General features: G+C 40.3%; 1 protein-coding gene across 2 annotated transcripts in view; it reads right to left on the bottom strand.

Annotated features, from left to right (window-relative positions):
• The window catches only part of tcerg1l (transcription elongation regulator 1 like), a 98,498-nt gene that overhangs the window by 42,041 nt on the left and 37,354 nt on the right, over positions 1–19,103 (bottom strand). For both annotated transcript variants that reach the window (XM_028970411.1, XM_028970412.1), the window contains one exon: positions 14,991–15,173. In XM_028970411.1, the coding sequence (XP_028826244.1) occupies positions 14,991–15,173 (183 nt within the window). The remainder of the gene's footprint in view (positions 1–14,990; positions 15,174–19,103) is intronic.

Raw genomic sequence — 19,103 nt, 5'->3', positions numbered from 1 at the left:
TTTGAACTGGCAACCTTCTGATTATGGGTCCACTGCCTTACCTACTAGGCTAACCATTGAAAGAAGAACAAACTCTGAATCCTGGAGCTGGAGTATCGTCTTCCAGAACAGATCCTGACACTATCCCCAACCCCCACCACCACGTTACTGGGGTTGAATGATTTATAGAAAATCGTGATTTATTTGACAAGTATTGCAATTGAAATTTAGATTACAATTATTCACTATATTATGTGTATTAACTGTAGCATAAGTGTACATTATGAGCAAATGTCCAGAAAAGCTTGTCAGTTTCTGAGTAGGATCAGAGATATGCTACACTATATTACCAGGAGATTAGAACATTTTGGTGTATCTGTACACATGTAAGGAAAGTTGATCATCTTAGAGTAGAGGGATCTTGTATGTGTCTGAACAATGCTGTTTAATAAAGGAACTGATGTAACAACACGGTTGGCAAACGCCTGTATCCTTCTAGATTAGAAGACCAGACAAAAAACCTAAATCTCATGGTGAGCGCAGCAAACTTTGTTTTAATGTCTGCCCACACTCTGCCCATTCAGCTGCATCCGTCTTTCGCTCAGTCCCACTGCGCCGTTGCTGCAGCTGCCTCTCTTCTGCCTCACTCCCCAACGGGTGACCAGCGCTCGCTCACTTACAGTTTCCAGCCAACCCAGCCTGTTTGAGCATGCGTCCTGCAGCAATGCTGGTATTAACCGATGGAGCAGAGACTGGGAGTGCAAAATCGTTCAGCCCTAGCCCTTATAACAACTGGCAGCAGTCCTGCGTCGACTGCTTCAGGCCCGGGCAAAAGTACAGCCCATCCGTCAGGGAGGGGCACCATGTCTGCCGTCCACAGGCACCCGCCTCTCTGCGCAGTTTCCTACATGCCCCGTTGATCAAGGCAAAACCATGGCAAACCATGCCTCCATCACCAACCATAACCCGATGGAGAACAGACACAGGCAGCCTTAAACATGCAAACACAGCTGAGAATAATCAAAAAACATGGAAACTGTTGACTGTGGTGTCCGGCGGCAACAAGAAGCAAAACACAAGTAAAACAACAAACATATACATAACACTGTAAGTAGGTTATATCCATCCCAGATCCTACACACCAACTAGGTCTATTAATCATCCAAAATGAATCATACAAAAACCACACAGAAAAAAAATACACTCACCAAAACAAATATTTAAAAAGCATATGCACATACGAAAATAGTAAAAACCCTATAACCATAATGGTAAGTACCATTGTGTTTTTTGTGACCAAACATTGGATTGGAGAACTAATGTAGAGGATGAGGTTTTATAGTTTGTGACTTCCACCAGTGAAAGCATCAAACCTGGAAGTAATTGGTTTGCTTTAAAAGGCCTTTGGCAACAACCCTCATCCACTCACATATTCTTCTTGAGCTTTTGTCCAAATACACAAATCTTTTGATTTATATTTGCTTGTACTGGTATTTTTGCATTAACTCTACATGGTGACAGAAGTCTCCACTCTTGGGGACTGGCAAAAAAATAATAATGAAAATAATGTGTATGGGCCTAGTTGTAAGTGAAAGGTTACAAACAAAATTGAAGCTCACTAGTGCTATTAAGGGCAAGCGCCTAGGAATAAGTTAGAAAATAATCATCTTTCATTCTATCAGAAAATGCTGAAGCATGCAAACAGGGATGGGATTCAACAGAGTAAAACGATATTGATTGAAAGAACAAGACATATCCACATTAAAATTCTGTGCCTGAAATACCTTTGGATAATATTTCCATGTCTTTATCTTTTGTGGTCAGACTTAGATTATTTAGAAACTCTACATATTATTAGAAGTGTTGTAACTGGTGTTGAGATTAAAGGGAAATGTCATAGATTTACATTTACAGCATTTACGCCCTTATCCAGAGCGCCTTACAAAAAAAAAAATTCTAAAAGGACTAGAGAGACTCTGTCACGTGACTTTGTGACATGCCTTCTAGAGAGACTCCTCCCACATAATCAATCACTGGACAGCTGGAACTCGGTCTGTCATTGTGTGGCTTCTGTGTATTCTTCAACTCGGCTCCTCATCTTGCTTCTCTACTGAACTAAGACTGTTCATTGTCTACTCTTGCCTTGTGTTTGTGTTCTGCCTCTGTTTAGTGTTTCTACATGCCAGCGGGAACATCTGTGGGCGTTCCAGCAAATGCTTCTTTCGCACTCACAGAGTAGAACGGTGGGGATTCACCAGCCCCCTTGCGCTGCCTCCTCAACTGGGTTTATCGTTGTCAATGACACATGCATATTTTGTCCGGTCTTGCCGTGTTCACATGACACACTCTTGCTCAGGAACACAATGGTAGTAATTGGGGTTTGAACCTGAGACCTCTGGTGGTCTTCTGATTGTGATTGTGTTACCCACTAGGCAACTGTCACTCTCATGTTGATGTGGTTTACACAGCTCTCTCCCCTGTCAACACTCCCCCTGCACAAATTCGATAAAATTAAATAATCTCGACAGCCCTGGATCACAGAAAGAAAACCAAAGGCAATTCAGGACCCCCTATACCAAGCGATGCATTTCAGTCTGGCCTTAAACAAAAGCTTAAATAATTCACAGTCAATTACCTTACAATGAATAGCTTGGAAGTGAAAGAGTCCGAGCCGAAGCAAACACGCCCCTTTGCGCACTTCCATTCGTCCCTGAGATAATGTACCTCTGTGCCATGGGTGCCATTCTGGCACTAAGCGATTACAGGGCTTCATTAGGTATCCAAATCAGGGGGAAAGGATTAGCACACAGACAAGATAACAAGGGATGAAAATCCCATCTGAGGAGCAATTCCTTGACTTGACTTGTAAAGAGGCAATAAAAAATTAAATAATGGGTGATAAGTTCAAGGTTGTACCGTTTTTTGTTTTTTTTTCATTATTTATGATTATGAGTAGTTCAAGTTGCATTTTACACTTTCAGTACATAGAAAACTGGATAGGTGAAAGGGATGATTCATGACAAGGACAAGAAAAGCTACCTGACACAGAGCACACAAATCATGGTGATTGTAGCCTAGTGGGTACCACACTCACCAGACAACCTCAAATTCCCAGGTTCAAATCCCACTTACAACCATTGTGTACCTGATCAGGACACATAACCCTCAGTGTCTCCAGGGGGACTTTCCCTGTAAGTACTGATTGTAAATTGCTCTGGATAAGGGCATCTGATAAATGCCATAAAAGTAAAGTAAGTGAGCAATTCAAATCAATTTGCAAAGAGCTAATGGTCTTATGGTTCATAGATGAGTCTGTTACCCACTAGGCTACAACCAATTATACTTATCAATTCTGGTTCTTATGAGATCATCATTATCTTAATTCAGCAGCAAATGTGTGAAAGGAGCACTGGTGTCATTGTAATTGGAATGTATTTTTTAAATTGAGCATATACTGTTTTAAAATTGATTTTTTTTTTCAAAGTATATTTACTTAAATCATTTATTTGCATTTCCATTGACAAGCTGAATTTCCTTTTCAGAGTGCATGCCTTTGGATGGCAGGAGAAAAATGGAGAACCCAGAGAGCATGCAAACTCCACCCACAAGGTCCAAGCCAGGATTCACAACCTCCAAATCAATAACTACCACACCACTGTGCAGCCCCATAATTTACTGCATGCAGTAAAATTTCACGACCAAATAATGAAATATAAATATTCATTCCAGCATTAGTGTAATTTGAACAAATGTTTGTTCATTTATCATGAAAGCAGCCATTATTAACTGGTAAACATTACATCAGCAATAATACACTGGCACACTGGTCTAATCAAGGTCAATATTTAGCCACTATACAATCCCTATCACAGAAATACATTATATACATTACATTTAATGGCTAGATCTATCATGTTTAATGTAACTACTTAGGCACACTACTCTTCCTTACTGTAGAAGGCACAAGGTCTGCTGCCAGAGTTTTCAGATCTTAATTCAATTTTGTCATACGAGTGGAGCATGGCTTAGGCCTTTAGTGAGGCTTGAGATTGGTGGGAAAGTCTTTAGGGTGCTTCTGTGTGCAAAAACAAAACTATTAGCCCATTGTGTAACACCTACACCAGCACTTGCAACATATATGCTAGTGACGTATGACTCTTTTTTATGGTCATGTAGCATGTAAAAAAAAAAAATTCATGATCTTGGCCTCCACTTCTGTCTAGCTGTTTGTGTCCTTATCCCGTATCCCTTACTAAAAAATAACCCAGATAAATTTGCACGGCACCATGCCACCTATATACTGGGATTAAACTGGAGATCCCACAAAGCCTCTAAGACCGAAATCTCGGGAGTGGAACTGCTGGGGAAATAGTTCAACCCTTTAATTAAAATAAAATAAAAGAAAAAAGAAAAGCCTGAAGTGCTCTTGAGTAATAGAGTCTCTCCCAACACCTGAGTGCCAGTTTCTGAAGCCTCTGGACAGTAAATGTTGTACACCAAAAGATTGTAATTCAGGGCGTCGCTGAAAAAGATGCATAGCTGCGGAAAAAATCGATTCTTTGAACAAAAACATCCATTTATTAGGTGTGTAAATACTAAGCAGGGCAGCCAGAAAGGCTGCTACAGGTGTTACGGAGATAACGTCACAGCGGGCCAGCTTGACTGTCTTGTAAATAATGCAGTAGTCCCCACAGTAGCGCCGGAGCGGCTGCCGCTATTTAAAGGTGAGGCAGTTCAAATGGAACAGGATGCAAGCATTAACCAAAAAAAGGAAAGAACCAGAGCATGAGAATAGCTCACACAGCCGCTCGCAGTGAGTGTTTCTACTTATAGACGAGTTACTCTCCATCCCATGGTTGTGCACGGTTGAGAAGAGGTCAGATCTTATTCCTGATGAATGTCTATTTTCAGGAAATAGTCCGGAAACATTCTATTTGAAGTGATATCAATATAACAGTTCAGTGAAAAGTACTCTATCGCCTAAATCTCAGATCCTCCTTCAATCCCCTGGTAACTCAGTGCGCAATCACCCACTGAGACCTGGACTCACAAACCCCCTTATTCACACAAACCCATAGTATTGCATAGGCTGGTTAAGTTATCAATTTCAATTGATTCTTTCATACTAGCATATTCATTTAAAGAGATAACTGATCACTCTATACAAAATTCACAAAAGTTGTGCCCTTAATGCAAGTGTCTTGTTTGTTATCGGTAACCTGGATTGGAGGAACTAACCACCCACACTGCCTAATTTGTTGGACGCACAGCCCATTTTGTTTTCACCCAGAAGATGACCTGATTTTTAAACAAAGTTCAAAATGGGAAGAGTCAATAACTATGAGGAAATATGGTGTATGAGAGCTGTCAATTTAAATTACTATGTTGCATGGTCAAGTGTAGTGCAACATCCAAAGACAGGTCCACTGCTAGGGACGTATAACAAGTTAATGTGAATCCGATGTTTGATTTTGAATGTATTATGAAAATACATGCAATTGTTTTTCTTTCCACATCAAAATAACAATTTGATTTGCGATCAGAGAAGCCAAAATGCTGCCTCAATGTTGACAGAAAAGATGCATTGAAGCAGGTGGCTTCCAATCTTTATGAGCTTTTTGCAAATGTCACAAATAAAAAGGTATATACAAGGTAAATACATTAATCGCGAGATTCCTACAGGCTGATTTATTGGCACTTAACTCAAGCATTGGTAGCATTCAAGCTTTCTATTTGAGTTAAAAATTGTGGGAAAAGCATTTGAGGGGATTCACCCAGACAGGTCCAATGTGTTGTGTTCTTCATTGGTGCATATGCAAACCTATAAATTGTTTCTGCAAAATCTCCATGACATCACTGTGGCATTTAAACAGTATTGGACATTGGTTGGGCTTACTCCTTTACATATTTCATTAGCAGTAACTCTACAAAAATGCACATCAATCGCAGGCATCTGTGTGGTCTGTGGAATATATCACTATGTCCCAGCACAGAATGGCGGCATAAATCCAACCACAGTGTGTTGCTATGGCATGAATTTTAAGTAAGCAAGCATTTTCAGAAATAATAATTTACATTTAAATAAGTTAGGGAGTTTATTACTTGGCACATTTCAGCTAAAGTGTACAGCAGAATGGCAGATTTGTGATATCCAAAAAAAAAAAAAAACATTGCAACGATTTGAGTTGATCTCTTTCTTTGTAAAGGACAGAATCCCGGCATCTATTGAGATGCTGTACCTGAGGCATGAATCCTACTTTCTGATTATAACCATCTCAAAGGGAATATTTATGTGCAGCTGCAAACCTAAGGAAGAACATAAGCAGAAGAGACAGACGATGGTGGGCTGACCTTCATGAATGTGTTGGATATGCAGCGAGTGTTTCGTTCAATCCCTTCAGAAATGATGGCTAATATTGGAAGCCCTCCGGCAAGACCAAGCTATAAAGGACATGTTATCTCAAAAAGCCATACTCTGCCAAAAGCTGCTCAGCATTTTTATTTTAATAAAAAAGATGTCTTTACCACAATTTAAGAATCACTTAGTTAGAGAAAAAGGTTTTCCACAGGCAGTCTAACCCTGCCAAAGCCCCTCACAAAACCATGTTTACTAGTGTTCCCCGCTGTGTTCTGCTTCAGCTGCAGTATGGGCACTATTTCCAAACTGGAACTAAGTGAAGTTCTGTCAAAACTTCTGAGTTGTGCCCCGGTTCTGTGTTCCGGTCCGGAGTTTGGTGTTGACTGTGTGTGTGTTTCTGATGTCCTGATTGTGCATACCTTGTGTTGTGTATGTATCCTCATTGTGTGGTAGTACAAACCGGGTCAATGTATTTTACTCTGTCCTATGTTTAGATGTCCATGTGCCATGTTGCACGTAAAAACCCTATTTGGGAGTCGAGCAATTACGTCTTTTCCCCTGCAATCATGACCAAAAGGCCTTCTCGAGATTTATAAAAAAATAAATCGATAATAAAGAAATATGGATGTTGTGAAGCAAAGAAACAATTAAAACATTATGTATTGCACTTCACCATCATATTGTGATAAACTGCATTCAACATGATGCAAAGTCCTGCTGGCTAGGTCAGGGGTTGTCAACCCTGCTCCTAGAGGGCACCAGCCTTGCACAGCTTAGTCCTGATTCGTCTGAAGATCTGTTTTTTTTTTTTTTTTTTGGTTTTTACCAAAATTAATAATACCACACATTCACTTCAGTTTCTACCACAGTATTCACCTATAATTCACCCAAAAATCCCTCACCAGTCAACAACTGTGAAAGGCTTTAATTTTTATGCATGGGGGCGTTTTTAAGTATAGTTCTCTGTTTCAAACACTTCAAACTAAAACGCTTGCATAAGAGCAAACTAAAACGATCATGCATGAAGAGCAGGATTGTGCAGAAAGGGCCCAATGCTAAACTAATGTTTCTTTTATAAAGATATACAGTCAGTGTAAAATAAACAGCATTCCATACCATCCTCCAATAAATAAATAAATGCACAACCCTAAACATAAAAAGGCTGCCTTTTCATAGAACATCCTCATGACAATGTGTGTCCACCCACTCGCACATGTTTTAATTGTTTCTTTGGTGCTACTTTTTGATTTTCCATAATGAGGCCACCGGCTCTAATGTTTATGTTGCCATGTCGTTTTTTTTCCAATGCCGCATTTTACTCCAGCCATTAAAAGACTTTCACTGAGATTACTCACAGTTGCCACAGGCACAGTGTTGCTGAGAGGATCACAGAGTTTCTGATGCCTCAGCACTGAGATGCTGCAAGCAATTGTGCAGAAAGAGGAAGAGAAGAAGAGCACAGGTAGACTAAACAAGGGAGGACTTGTCAGGGTGAGGGAGGAAGCGTTCAAAGTGGCCGTCCAGGGATGACACCAAACTCAGGCAACTGTTTAGGAACATTTCTTGAGGGTGAAGACAGGTCTGTTGAGCAGGACTTCTCTCTTGGTTATTCACACAGCAAACATGGCGTTTGCATCGAACAGTCGCAAAATTAAACCTCGGCAAAGGTTTGAGTTTTAGGAACGTACACTATGTTGAGATCTTATTCGCTCATCTGACATTCAGCACCATGGACAGACATTCAGATACTGCAGTCACTATGCAGAAAAAAATGTAATGAATGTCAGTGCCCATACTATTCAAAGCCCTTGGTTAAATTAGCACTTGAATGTGCTAATTAGCATATGAATCATTGTAATTGCATTCCCTCCACATTAATTATTGCACCCTAAAATTACATTTAATTATGTTATGCTTTTAAAATCTTGCATCTGTGTTGGCTAACGGAATGTATGATAAAAATGTATGTAAATTTGGATTGTTTATTGGATTGATTTGGATTGTATAAATGGATTGTACCAAAAAATTGGTCTTCTTTTCTATCCTCCTGACTTTACTCGTCATACAGAAAATGGAATGAAAAATGAAGGTGACTGTCTCCCAGTGCTAAAAAAATAAATCCTTTATGAGTTTGTAAACATTTTGTTAAATGGTGCCATAAGTTAAGTAGACCTCAATTGTTTTTTTTTATTTAATGTGGTTACTACAAATTATACTTTTAATAAGATACTATTATTATTATTATTATTATGAAATACCAGAATTAGCACATTTATATTCTTTCTGTCTGAATATGTGGTTTCTAAAAAATAAATTACCGTTACAACCCTAGTGTGACTGAAAATCACAGAATTTGGAAAGAGAAACTGAAAATAGAAACTTAAGCTGAATCTTCATACCCAGCAGTAGCAGCTATTACACAGATGTTTGTGAGAATAAAAAAAAAATTTACACCTGTGGTTCCCAGTTCCATTCAAGGAAGGCCCCTGTTAGGTTAAATCACAGTCAAGTAATTGTTAACAACTTAATAAAGCATTAGCTGAAAGGTTGGAAGCACAGATGGTGGAAATGTAAAAAAAAGTTCAAAGCTCTAGAAAGAGGACCGTGAGCACTCTGTTTGTATGCATCAGCTTCCTTCTTTTGTGTTGGATCTGTTTCACCATGACCTACAAGGTACTTCATAAAGCCTTCAGGACTGTTGGAAAGCCATCCCCTTAAGTACCTTGTCATTCACTCACGTTCATGAGCATCTCATGAAGTGGCTTTTGATGGTCAATATGTTAATATGTTAGTACATTTGAGGGAAGTCAGTTATTGTGAGAGGTTAAACCTGCAATATTCCTTGTTCAAATAAATACAGAATAACTGCAGATTAAACACTAGAATATTGGTAATAATTCTCAAAACAAATATATATAAATTGTCTTTTTTCAGCCATTTTTTCAGTTGTTTTACTTGAAAAAAGGGGTCTGTCTTATATTTGGGGCAGTCCTATACCCAGGCCAATAGTGTATTTATAGCCCAGTCAATGCATATTTCACATTTTAAGGCCAAATTTCAGCATGTACGGATAAATATACATAGCCTGATTGGCCTTTTCTGTCATTTTTCTGTCTCATTGACTGCTCAAGCATCTCAGTGGAGATCAATGGCAGCTGGACTATGTAGGATTATGAGAGCAGGACCAATCCAAATGCACTGACTCATCATTAGGGTTCTGACGGACTGTAGCTTATCTTGAGTAATGAGTCTTCTTCACATTTGAAGGTATGAAGGTCTTTCCTCTCCTGGACTGGATTAAATTATACACTGCATAGAAATAAGATGAATATCTGTTAAGGTCAGTTCAAGTTAATAAGACACTTTCTCTTATAATGATGGAGGTTCGCAAGGTGTTCCCAAATTAGTAAAAAGGGCAACTCTGACCAGGATCTCCATCATCTTCTACCTTGGAGCCTCTGCGTGAATGAATCCCGCTGACCTTTGAGAAACTTGCCGTTCGGCGCTTCAGTAAGTTTTGTATCTGAAATTGGTCCCTGCGTAGGGCAGCAGTATCCACAGCCACGGCTCTGAGGGCCCCTGTGGGGAAGTAGGTCCCAGAGCTGATTATTGGTCTAAAATCGCTAGGCCTCATAGACAACGACGTGTGGAAATGGAGGAATTATAATAAACGGATGAAGAGTGGAACAAAAAAAAGGCAGTGTGCACCTTGGGCTCTGATAAGAGGAAGATGAGGACCTTAAAAAAGTCTGCATTAATAATAGCAACGGTGTTAGTCTCGCAACTCTTTTAGAGTTCACATTTTCAAGTTCTTCATACTATTATTTTACACATCAGGCTAGAGTTTAATTAGCACAGAGGTCTTTAATTCTAAAATATGCTTAAACGCTTTCCCATACCATTTATAAAGCTTAAATTAGTCACTCAAATTAGTGAATACATGCACAGTTGCAATAATTATTCTACCCCTATCCATTATATCTAACCTCTATTTTCCATGATAGAGACACAGAGAGCTGGAGGCTATCCCATCATCTGCAGGTGCAGGAAAAAACAGCCCCATGATAGAAAAGTCCTCACACAGTTACACCTTACAAGCAATTCAGAGTAGTCATCTTGACTACGATCTTAAAAAAGCATACAGAGGTATTTCACAGAATCTAATAGAACTATAGTAAGTAAAATACCAGTGATATCAGAAAGACCACAATAAAACAAAAAAGAGAGAGATTGAGATGGAGAGAGAGATAAGAAGAATCCATAAGCACCTGGCATGTAGATCTTTTATATATTAGACTTTGGTCAGTCAGGTTGTCTTCTGATCTTTCTATCTTGTCCAAATAGAACTGCTGATGCAAGAATGCAGTGTTCAGTGCCACTGTCTGCCTGGCAACTCAGGCAATTCATCTGGCCAACTGATGATAGTCCTGGCATGGGATGGCCACAGTATGCTGATTTGATATGACCTTCTGGTCTGCATGATGAGTATATGTCATGATCCAGTCCGGAAGGGGTTACTTGTTCACCAACGTCTCAAATGTCTCCCCTGTTCTTCAACGTTAAACCACTGTATCGTGACGTTGTGCGATTGCGTCCTTCTTTCCCGTCATCTCGTTACCTCTTTGTCCTCCCCTCTGTTCACTTGCCTTGTCATGCCACCAATGTAATGACAGAAAGACCTGACCTTCACCAACGTCTCAGATGGCTCCCCTGTCCTGTTCTTCACCATTAAACCCCTGTATCGTGATGTCGTGCAATTGCGTCCTTCTTCCCCATCATCTTGTCACCTCTTCGTCCTCCTCTCTGTTCACCTGCCTCGTCATGCCACCATGGTTGTGACAGTATATGCTACTTCATCTGCTTCTCTTTTCAATTCTCTTTTTTCATGACCTTGGGTACCTTCACAAATGCCTTATGAGCCAAACTCCACCCACTTCACAATGATGAAAAATGCTAAAAGATAAGCACTCATCTAATTCAATTTACAACACTTCCATTAATTTTATAATTCCTTAAAATTTCCCCCACAATATACATTGACTGAGTCTCATTCCACATACAGTCAACACATTTCAGTCATTACCTGTATTAATGACATCTGATTGAAGTCATTATCTGTATAAAAGACACTGGTCCAAACCTTCAATCAGACTCCAACCTCCACCATGGCCAAGACCAGAGAGCTATCTAAGGACACCAGTGTACATCTGCACAAGTCTGGAATGAGTAATCAACAATAGGAAAGAATCTTGGTGAGAAGCGATCAACTGTTGGACCACTTATTAGAAAAAGGAAATAAATACAAGATCACTAACAAGCTCCCTTGATCTGGGGCTCCAAGCAAGATCTCACCTGGTGGTGTACAAATGATCTTGAGAACAGTGAGGAGACAGCCTAGAACTACATGGGGAACTGGTCAATTACCAGAAGAGAGCATGGTACCACTTTTTAGTAACTAATTACTATTAGTAACACACTACATTGTCATCGACTAAAATCCTGCACTGCTCAAAAGGTCCCCCTACTTAAGGCAGCACATGTCAAGGCCCGTCTAAAGTTTGACAGAGATCATCTGGATGATGGTTCTGCAGTTCTGAAGTGGCCTAACCATTCTCCAGACCTCAATCTAATAGAGGGCCAAAATACCAGCCACAATGTGTGCAAAACTCTAGCAGTTGAAGTGTACCTATGATGAAAATTACAGACCTCTGTCATTTTTCAACCCTTAGAAAAGTTTTTTAGGTCAAATATGTCAGCACACTGACCCTGTATTTGCTTCCTTTTCAAGTCGGTGACAGCTTCAAGGTTGTCTGAAGCTTTCGTCTGATGGAAATACAACATATTGCGTGAGCCCCATCTGTTCTTTAAAGGTGACAGCCATCAAATGCCGTGCAGCGCAGTCTAATTGTGAGATCTAATGGACGTCAAAGACTAGGTTCTAATCCACTGTGAAAATAATCCCATCACTGTTATCGGTTCAGCAAGATGGCACGTTTCTTAACCTCTCTTGGTATTCTGGAGCAATCTCTGGCCACGCTCTTATCAAGAAGCCTAATGAACCTCTGTACTTCAGAAAGATTTGCTTTGCCTCTTAAGGCTCATAAGGCTCAACTTTCTCTTTAATGTCAATTTTGTGTAAAGTTTAAAGGGCAAATGGTGGAGTCTGGCTAGAAAATAGATGACAGATTTGTCATATTTTTCATGACTGTATATTCAATAATCAGCCATAGCAGTACGACAAACCTAATATTGAGACAATCTTGTTTTGTTGCCTAAACAGCCATACTGGACTATTGGACTGCACTAGACATTTGAAAGTGTCATGGTGTATCTGATACCAAGTAACCAGTAGCAAGTCCTTTAAACCCCTGTAAATTACAAGGTGGTGCCTCGATGGGTCTGTCTTGTTTCTCCAGCACATCCCACAGATGTATGAATTATTGAGAGGTGGAGAATTTGGTGGCCAGATCAACACAAATTATTCTTGAAACAATTTTAGCAGGAGGGATGAAAGAGGACACTGTCATCTGTTTCCAAAAAGACTTGTTCTTGATCAGGTTTAGAGCATCACACCGCCTGCACCAGCCTACCTTCTTCCCATACTGCATCATTGTGTCATGTCTATATTTTAGTCATATTTTTTCTTGAAAATACCAAACAATTTTCCAGTTTGATTAATTCACATTACAGAAATACACAAATATTAGACGTGACAGTTTATTTTAACTTGAGCCAGTTGCAAAAAAACTGCATCACAATATGGGATGGATGGGGGGGCAAAATAAAATCAAACACACAACTTCTGAATGGTGGTGAAAAATTGTGTTTTGATTGCTTCGTTTTTTGTTTTTTTTCCTTAACAACAAATTTTTGTTGTTAAGGAAAAAATAAAAAAACAACGAAGCAATCAAAATTTCGCACTGGAGAACCGAATGTTCCACAACAAGGCACAGACTGCGGTTAAGTACTAATCGCAGCTGCAGCTGCACAACACACACAAATACACACAAACACACATCACTTTAGCCGTGTGCTTAAGAAAGTATCAGCGATTCACTGATTAAATGCTATGCTCATTCTGTTGTTATTAAAGAAGGGCAGCAAGAGAATCAGGGAGAGAAAACAGAGGGCAGCCATGACAGGCGCCCGGGGAGCAGTGTGTGGGGACGATGCTTTGCTTATATGAGGTCTGGCTGGGCACATTGTGAATGTGCTGAAATTACATTGTATTAAACCCCTGTCTGCGGTGGCAAATTAATAAACAATATTTAAGCATAGGTAGAAGACACCCAGATCCATTTCCTCAGCTGAAAATCCTTTCAGGGTTACCAAGTAAGTGAAAGTTAAGTGATTGTCATTGTGAAACACTGCAGCACAGCACTCTGTACTGCTTTTAACCCATCACCCTTGGTGACCAGTGGGCAGCCATGAAAGGCACCGGGTAGCAGTATGTTAGGACGGTGCTTTGTTCAGTGGGACTTTGGTGGCTCGGGGTCACCTTCTTAACTGCTAGGTCACCACTGCCCCAATAAGTAATAATAATAAGTAACATCATAATATCAATATTAATATTAATTGGAAGGTTGTGGGTTTGAATTCTGAACCGCAAAGGTGCAACTGAGCAAGGTATCATCCCCACACAGTGCTCCCCTGGCACCTTTCATTGCTGCCCAACGCTCACTAAGGTGATGGGTTTAAAGCAGAGGACACATTTTGATGTGTGCCCCAATATGCTGTGCTGTAGAGTTTCATAATTACATTCACATAACATTCAATTATAATGAGCTGTGCCCATGCCATGTCATTCTGATTAGTTTATTACATTATGTCCAAAATGCACTTCTCAATTAAGAGGGTTCAGACAACCTTAATCCATTTTCCACTGTCAAAATAACAAAATGTCCACACTAATAAATATTTTTTGTGCTTCATGTTATGCATCAGTTTGTCAAAATAATGTCACACAACTTTTGTAAAATTACTAAATTTGGTGTCTGAAGGCTCATTATAACAAGATGACAATGAAATAAAACAAACAGACAGATGCCAAAACAGCTCTCACTAAGGTTTTTAAGAGTTCATGGGCCAGCAACCATCTACCTGCACCTAGAATAAAACTTCCAACAGTTGAAAGAGGGACTACCACCCCTCAAACCACTTTTCTAAATTTAATCATTATGCTCTGACTAATGACTTATGCTCCCACTGTAAATGATTCTGAGTCAGACACTGAGTCAAAGGGGCTCCAGAGAAGGCGCTCTCCTAACCCTCACCAATTCACCAAGGGACAAGGTAGGAACAAAGGAAATCAACAAGCCTGACTCTACTTCATCTACAGGTGGGGCGCATGATAAATGAGCCCACATTGTAATGTAACCGGATCATCTCTGCAACCACATGAGAAAAGACCAGCAAGGGAACAGAAAGATCAACTCCATCTTTCAAAGGCAGCTGAACCTGAAAACAAACACCAGCTGTTTAATGTTGTATTTGCATAATGAAAGACATTTGCAAGTACAATTATTCAATTAGGATATCACAAACGCTAATGATGCCTACACCACCTCCTCGGTCAAATTCATGATTGTGTTTTCCTGTATTTTTCCTAGTTTTCAACTCTTCAGTGGATGAGACAAAATATAAAAAGGCTTACCAGATCCACGAGTAGTGAAGGAAAGGACTGGGATTTTGATAGGAGACAGGGAGAGGAGGTGGATTGGGTGGGCAGAGCAGGCGGATGGACCCTGAGCCACATCCGATTCCATCGCCATGACAGCTGCTGCCGCCAGTGCAATCCTCCTGTTGCTCCGCATGTGTTTGATGTCCACAGGGCAGCCTAAAAATGTCATGAAATATACTCCCATTTTTCAGTTTTTTTTCTTAATCATACTTACATTCACATATTCTGAATAGTAGAAACTTATTAATGGCAAGTTCAGTTATTCTCAATCTGCAGCTACTGTTCGTAATAGTATCTCAGTCAGACCAACTTACCAGTCACCCTTTGTAAGAGAATGGGGTATTCTTAGTTTATGTACAGATATGTTTTTAAAAAAACCTGTGTTTATATATTCTTTAAAACATGTCTACATTACTTATTCAATATAAATTGGAGATTGGTTGTAACTGTTACATGAACTGGAACAAAGTTACAATTTAATGTCACACACTGGGCAAAGACGAGGATAGCTTTAGTGAGAAATGACATGGAGAAACAGGCAATGACAAGAATGGTTTTAGTAAGTAGTGTTGTAGTTAGACCACCTAAACCGACACAAAGACATTGCTGTGACCAGAGGGTATCAAGACCAAGACACTGCAGAGACTTGAGAGTATTAAGACCAAGGCACACTATAGCAAGACCAAGACTAAGACCAAAATTAGACTACGACTAGAATCAATATAACATTATTCAGATCAACTTTAGAGAAAAAAGGCATTGCTGTAAAGTGCCATTATTTGTTAAATTAAATTCATGTTATCTTTTGAATACATTTTTTCATATGTCTCTCATTTAAAATCTCCCAGATTTGTCATAGTTACGAGCCTGATGGAAAATAATTTTCTCAGCATTCCTCTGAGAAATAACCATTTTATCCGACCCCGTCAAGGGAAAGATACAGGACATACCATAAAAATGTTCATATTAATTCTCTTATACCAGGGGCAGAGGCATCGAGTATGCTATGAAAGTGAAGTGAAAGTGATTGTCATTATAATACACTGCAGCATAGCACACTGTGCACACATCAAAATGTGTCCTCTGCTTTTAACCCATTACCCTGGGTGAGCAGTCGGCAGCCATGACAGGCGCCCAGGGAGAAGTGCATTTTGCTCAGTGGCATGTCCGTGGTACCTTGGCGGATCGGGATTCAATCCGGCAACCTTCTGATTACGGGGACGTTTCATTAATCACTAGGCCACCACTGTGTTACATGGCTATGTAGCAATCACTTACTTTAAATTTAGACAATGGACAATGGACATTTGGCAATATATTTTCTGATTCACTGGTAGTTTACAGAGCCCCTAAAGTACTGTGAGCTGAAAAAATTATCCTTTATGCACAAGTTATTTAAAAAAATACAGTACAGGCCAAAAGTTTGGACACACCTTCTCATCTGTGTTTTCTTTTTTTTTCATGGTAGATTCTCACTGAAGGCATCAAAACTATGAATGAACACATGTGGAGTTATGTACTAAACCAAAAAAAGGTGAAATAACTGAAAACACTTTTTTGTATTCTAGTTTCGTCAAAATAGCCACCCTTTGCTCTGATTACTGCTTGTAATCATGGCAAAGCACTCACCACAAACCATCTCCGGGTCTCCACAATCTCCACTTTTTACATTTACATTTCATTCACAGGTATAGTCCCCCTGGAGCAACTTAGAGTTAAGTATCTTGCTCAGGGACACAAAGTGGGATTTTGGGTCTTATGGTTCATAGGCCACGTGTGTTACCCACTAGGTTACTACCACCATAGGCTACTACCACCATATTAAGTACATAACTCCACATGCGTTCATTCATAGTTTTGATACCTTCAGTGAGAATCTACCAGTGTCATGAAAATAAAGAAAACAAATTGAATGAGAAGGTGTGTCCAAACTTTTGGCCTGTACTGTATATCTAAAAACTTAAGTTACACACCTCATGATGGATAGGACTCAGCTAATCAAGTTTTATTTTCATTTTGGAATGAGATTGACATAGACATGGGATTCTAATCAGCTGGACTCATTTTCTGCGCATACTTAAAGATAACAGGCTCAGCTGATGGAAGGACTACACAGACTTAGGTCATGTTATTGACTTCAACCAGGAACAATTACAAGGTCTGGGGAAAATGCATGGTTATAGATGGATGCTCACAAAGTGCAGAGAAAATGGCACTAAAGTAAAAAAACAAGAAGTTACAATCAGAAGAATTAGAAGTTAGAAGTTGTATTATGAGGGCACAGAATACAGGCAAAATCGGACACTTAAATGGACAGAAATTCTTAAAGGGACCTAATTTTGATAATACATTGATTGAAAAAATTAAGCCTTTTGTCGTGTGGTTGTATTGACAGGTTCTCATGATTTGTCTGAATTCCTACGAAACAAGCAGTGACCCGAGCACCTCCCCCCTCCTCCTCTCTATCAAGCTGGTCATCAGGTGCCACTTAGCACACCAAAAAACCCTTAGCCCCCACTCCCTCTCCTTGCTTAGTGGCAAGGCACACTACATAAATGGAGGGCAAATGGAGGCAGATTTCACAAATGGAGTGCGCCCTTCCTCCCCGCAAATGGCCAATAGAAAACCACGTGTGCAAAAAAAAAAGGGGGGGGGGGATAATTATAATAATTTTGCCTGTTGATGCCCATGATGCCATTCTGGGCAACGACCCATGTTGCCTGCATCAAAAAACGCCACTGCAACATTATGGAACGTTTTGCAGATGTACTCTTTGTGATCTGTAGAGCCAGTTAGATAATTACTGTTGACTTCACAGACATATTCTGACTTTGCCGACTTCGCTATAATGCGATGTATGTGGTGTGTGACGTGCTAGCAACGTCTGATGAGAAAATGTATACAATGTAACGTTTTAAAATAGATGCATCTGACTCGTTGCATTTGAATTTAGCCGCATAATAAAAAATCTGACTCCAACAAATTGGTAAACAGGCAATGATGAAGCTAGTTTTACAGCAGTTTAACAACAAGCACAAAGACAAGGCAGGACCCCCCCCCCCCCCCCCTTTCCCCCATGTATCCCCTTACATGTCAGATCATCTTGTATTATGCCAGGCATAAAGAGTGCAACTCAGGTGAATTCCGTGCTATATAGTATATAGTGTTTCAGAAAATGATTTATAGCTGCAGTGGAAAATTGAAATTGAGGCTTAAATAACAAATTCTGACACAACCATTGCTGTTTTCCTAAGATTCACTGAATTATATTTTTACATTAATCTGACTCAAAAACTATATCTTCCACTTTAAATGAACTAAAAACCAAGTGTACCTAACAAACGTTTTTAAAAAATGCCCACAAAAGAATTTCAGAGTATTAAAGATTTCTGAGATGTTATTATGATAACCTCAATGATATATTGTCGTGGCCAACGCGCCTCCAGCCTGCTAGAGGGCGCCTCACCAGCCTGGGAGACGACGACCCGGAAGAGGAAATGGAAGCGGGCGGTGGCAAGTATAAAAGTGAGGTAACCCCAAGGAGACAAGCCCGCTCTTTGTATGAGTTTACTCGCCAGAGACGCTAGCTCTCTCACCCACGACCTAAGATAATTGTGATCCCTGAAATACGACCTTCGCCTGCCCACGACTTCGAGAATTGCCTGATCCCCTGGAAACCACGAAAAGAACCCCGACCGGAACTTCCTGGCTAAAACCTCTGCCTGCCCCTGACCTTGATCCTACCTGGCCCATCGGTTAAGACGGGATTCCATGCTCCCCTACCTTCCTGCCACCCAAGACCTACTCCCGTCCAGTCCAAGATCCCGGACCATCCTGAAACCCGCTGTCTTCCAGTTCTCCTCTGCCCCGGTCCTTCCCAAAGATCCCGAACTGACTCCCTGCTGTGTTGCAGCGCGTCCATTGCGTCCTCATTCCTCGCCGGACAGGCGCCCCCAGACCTCCTGCCCCGCTCGCCCAGTGTCCTCTACCGGTACGACGGCTTATCCCCACGCCGAAAGTATGTCTGCAAGTACGTCATCGAATTTCCCCTGTGACATATATGCATTAAGGCGCTCTGTGGTATTT

The sequence above is a fragment of the Denticeps clupeoides genome, chromosome 2 (genome assembly GCF_900700375.1).
Source record: "Denticeps clupeoides chromosome 2, fDenClu1.1, whole genome shotgun sequence".
NCBI lineage: Eukaryota > Metazoa > Chordata > Actinopteri > Clupeiformes > Denticipitidae > Denticeps > Denticeps clupeoides.
The sequence above is the reverse complement of the archived record's forward strand: the minus strand, read 5'-3'. Positions and strand labels throughout refer to the sequence as shown.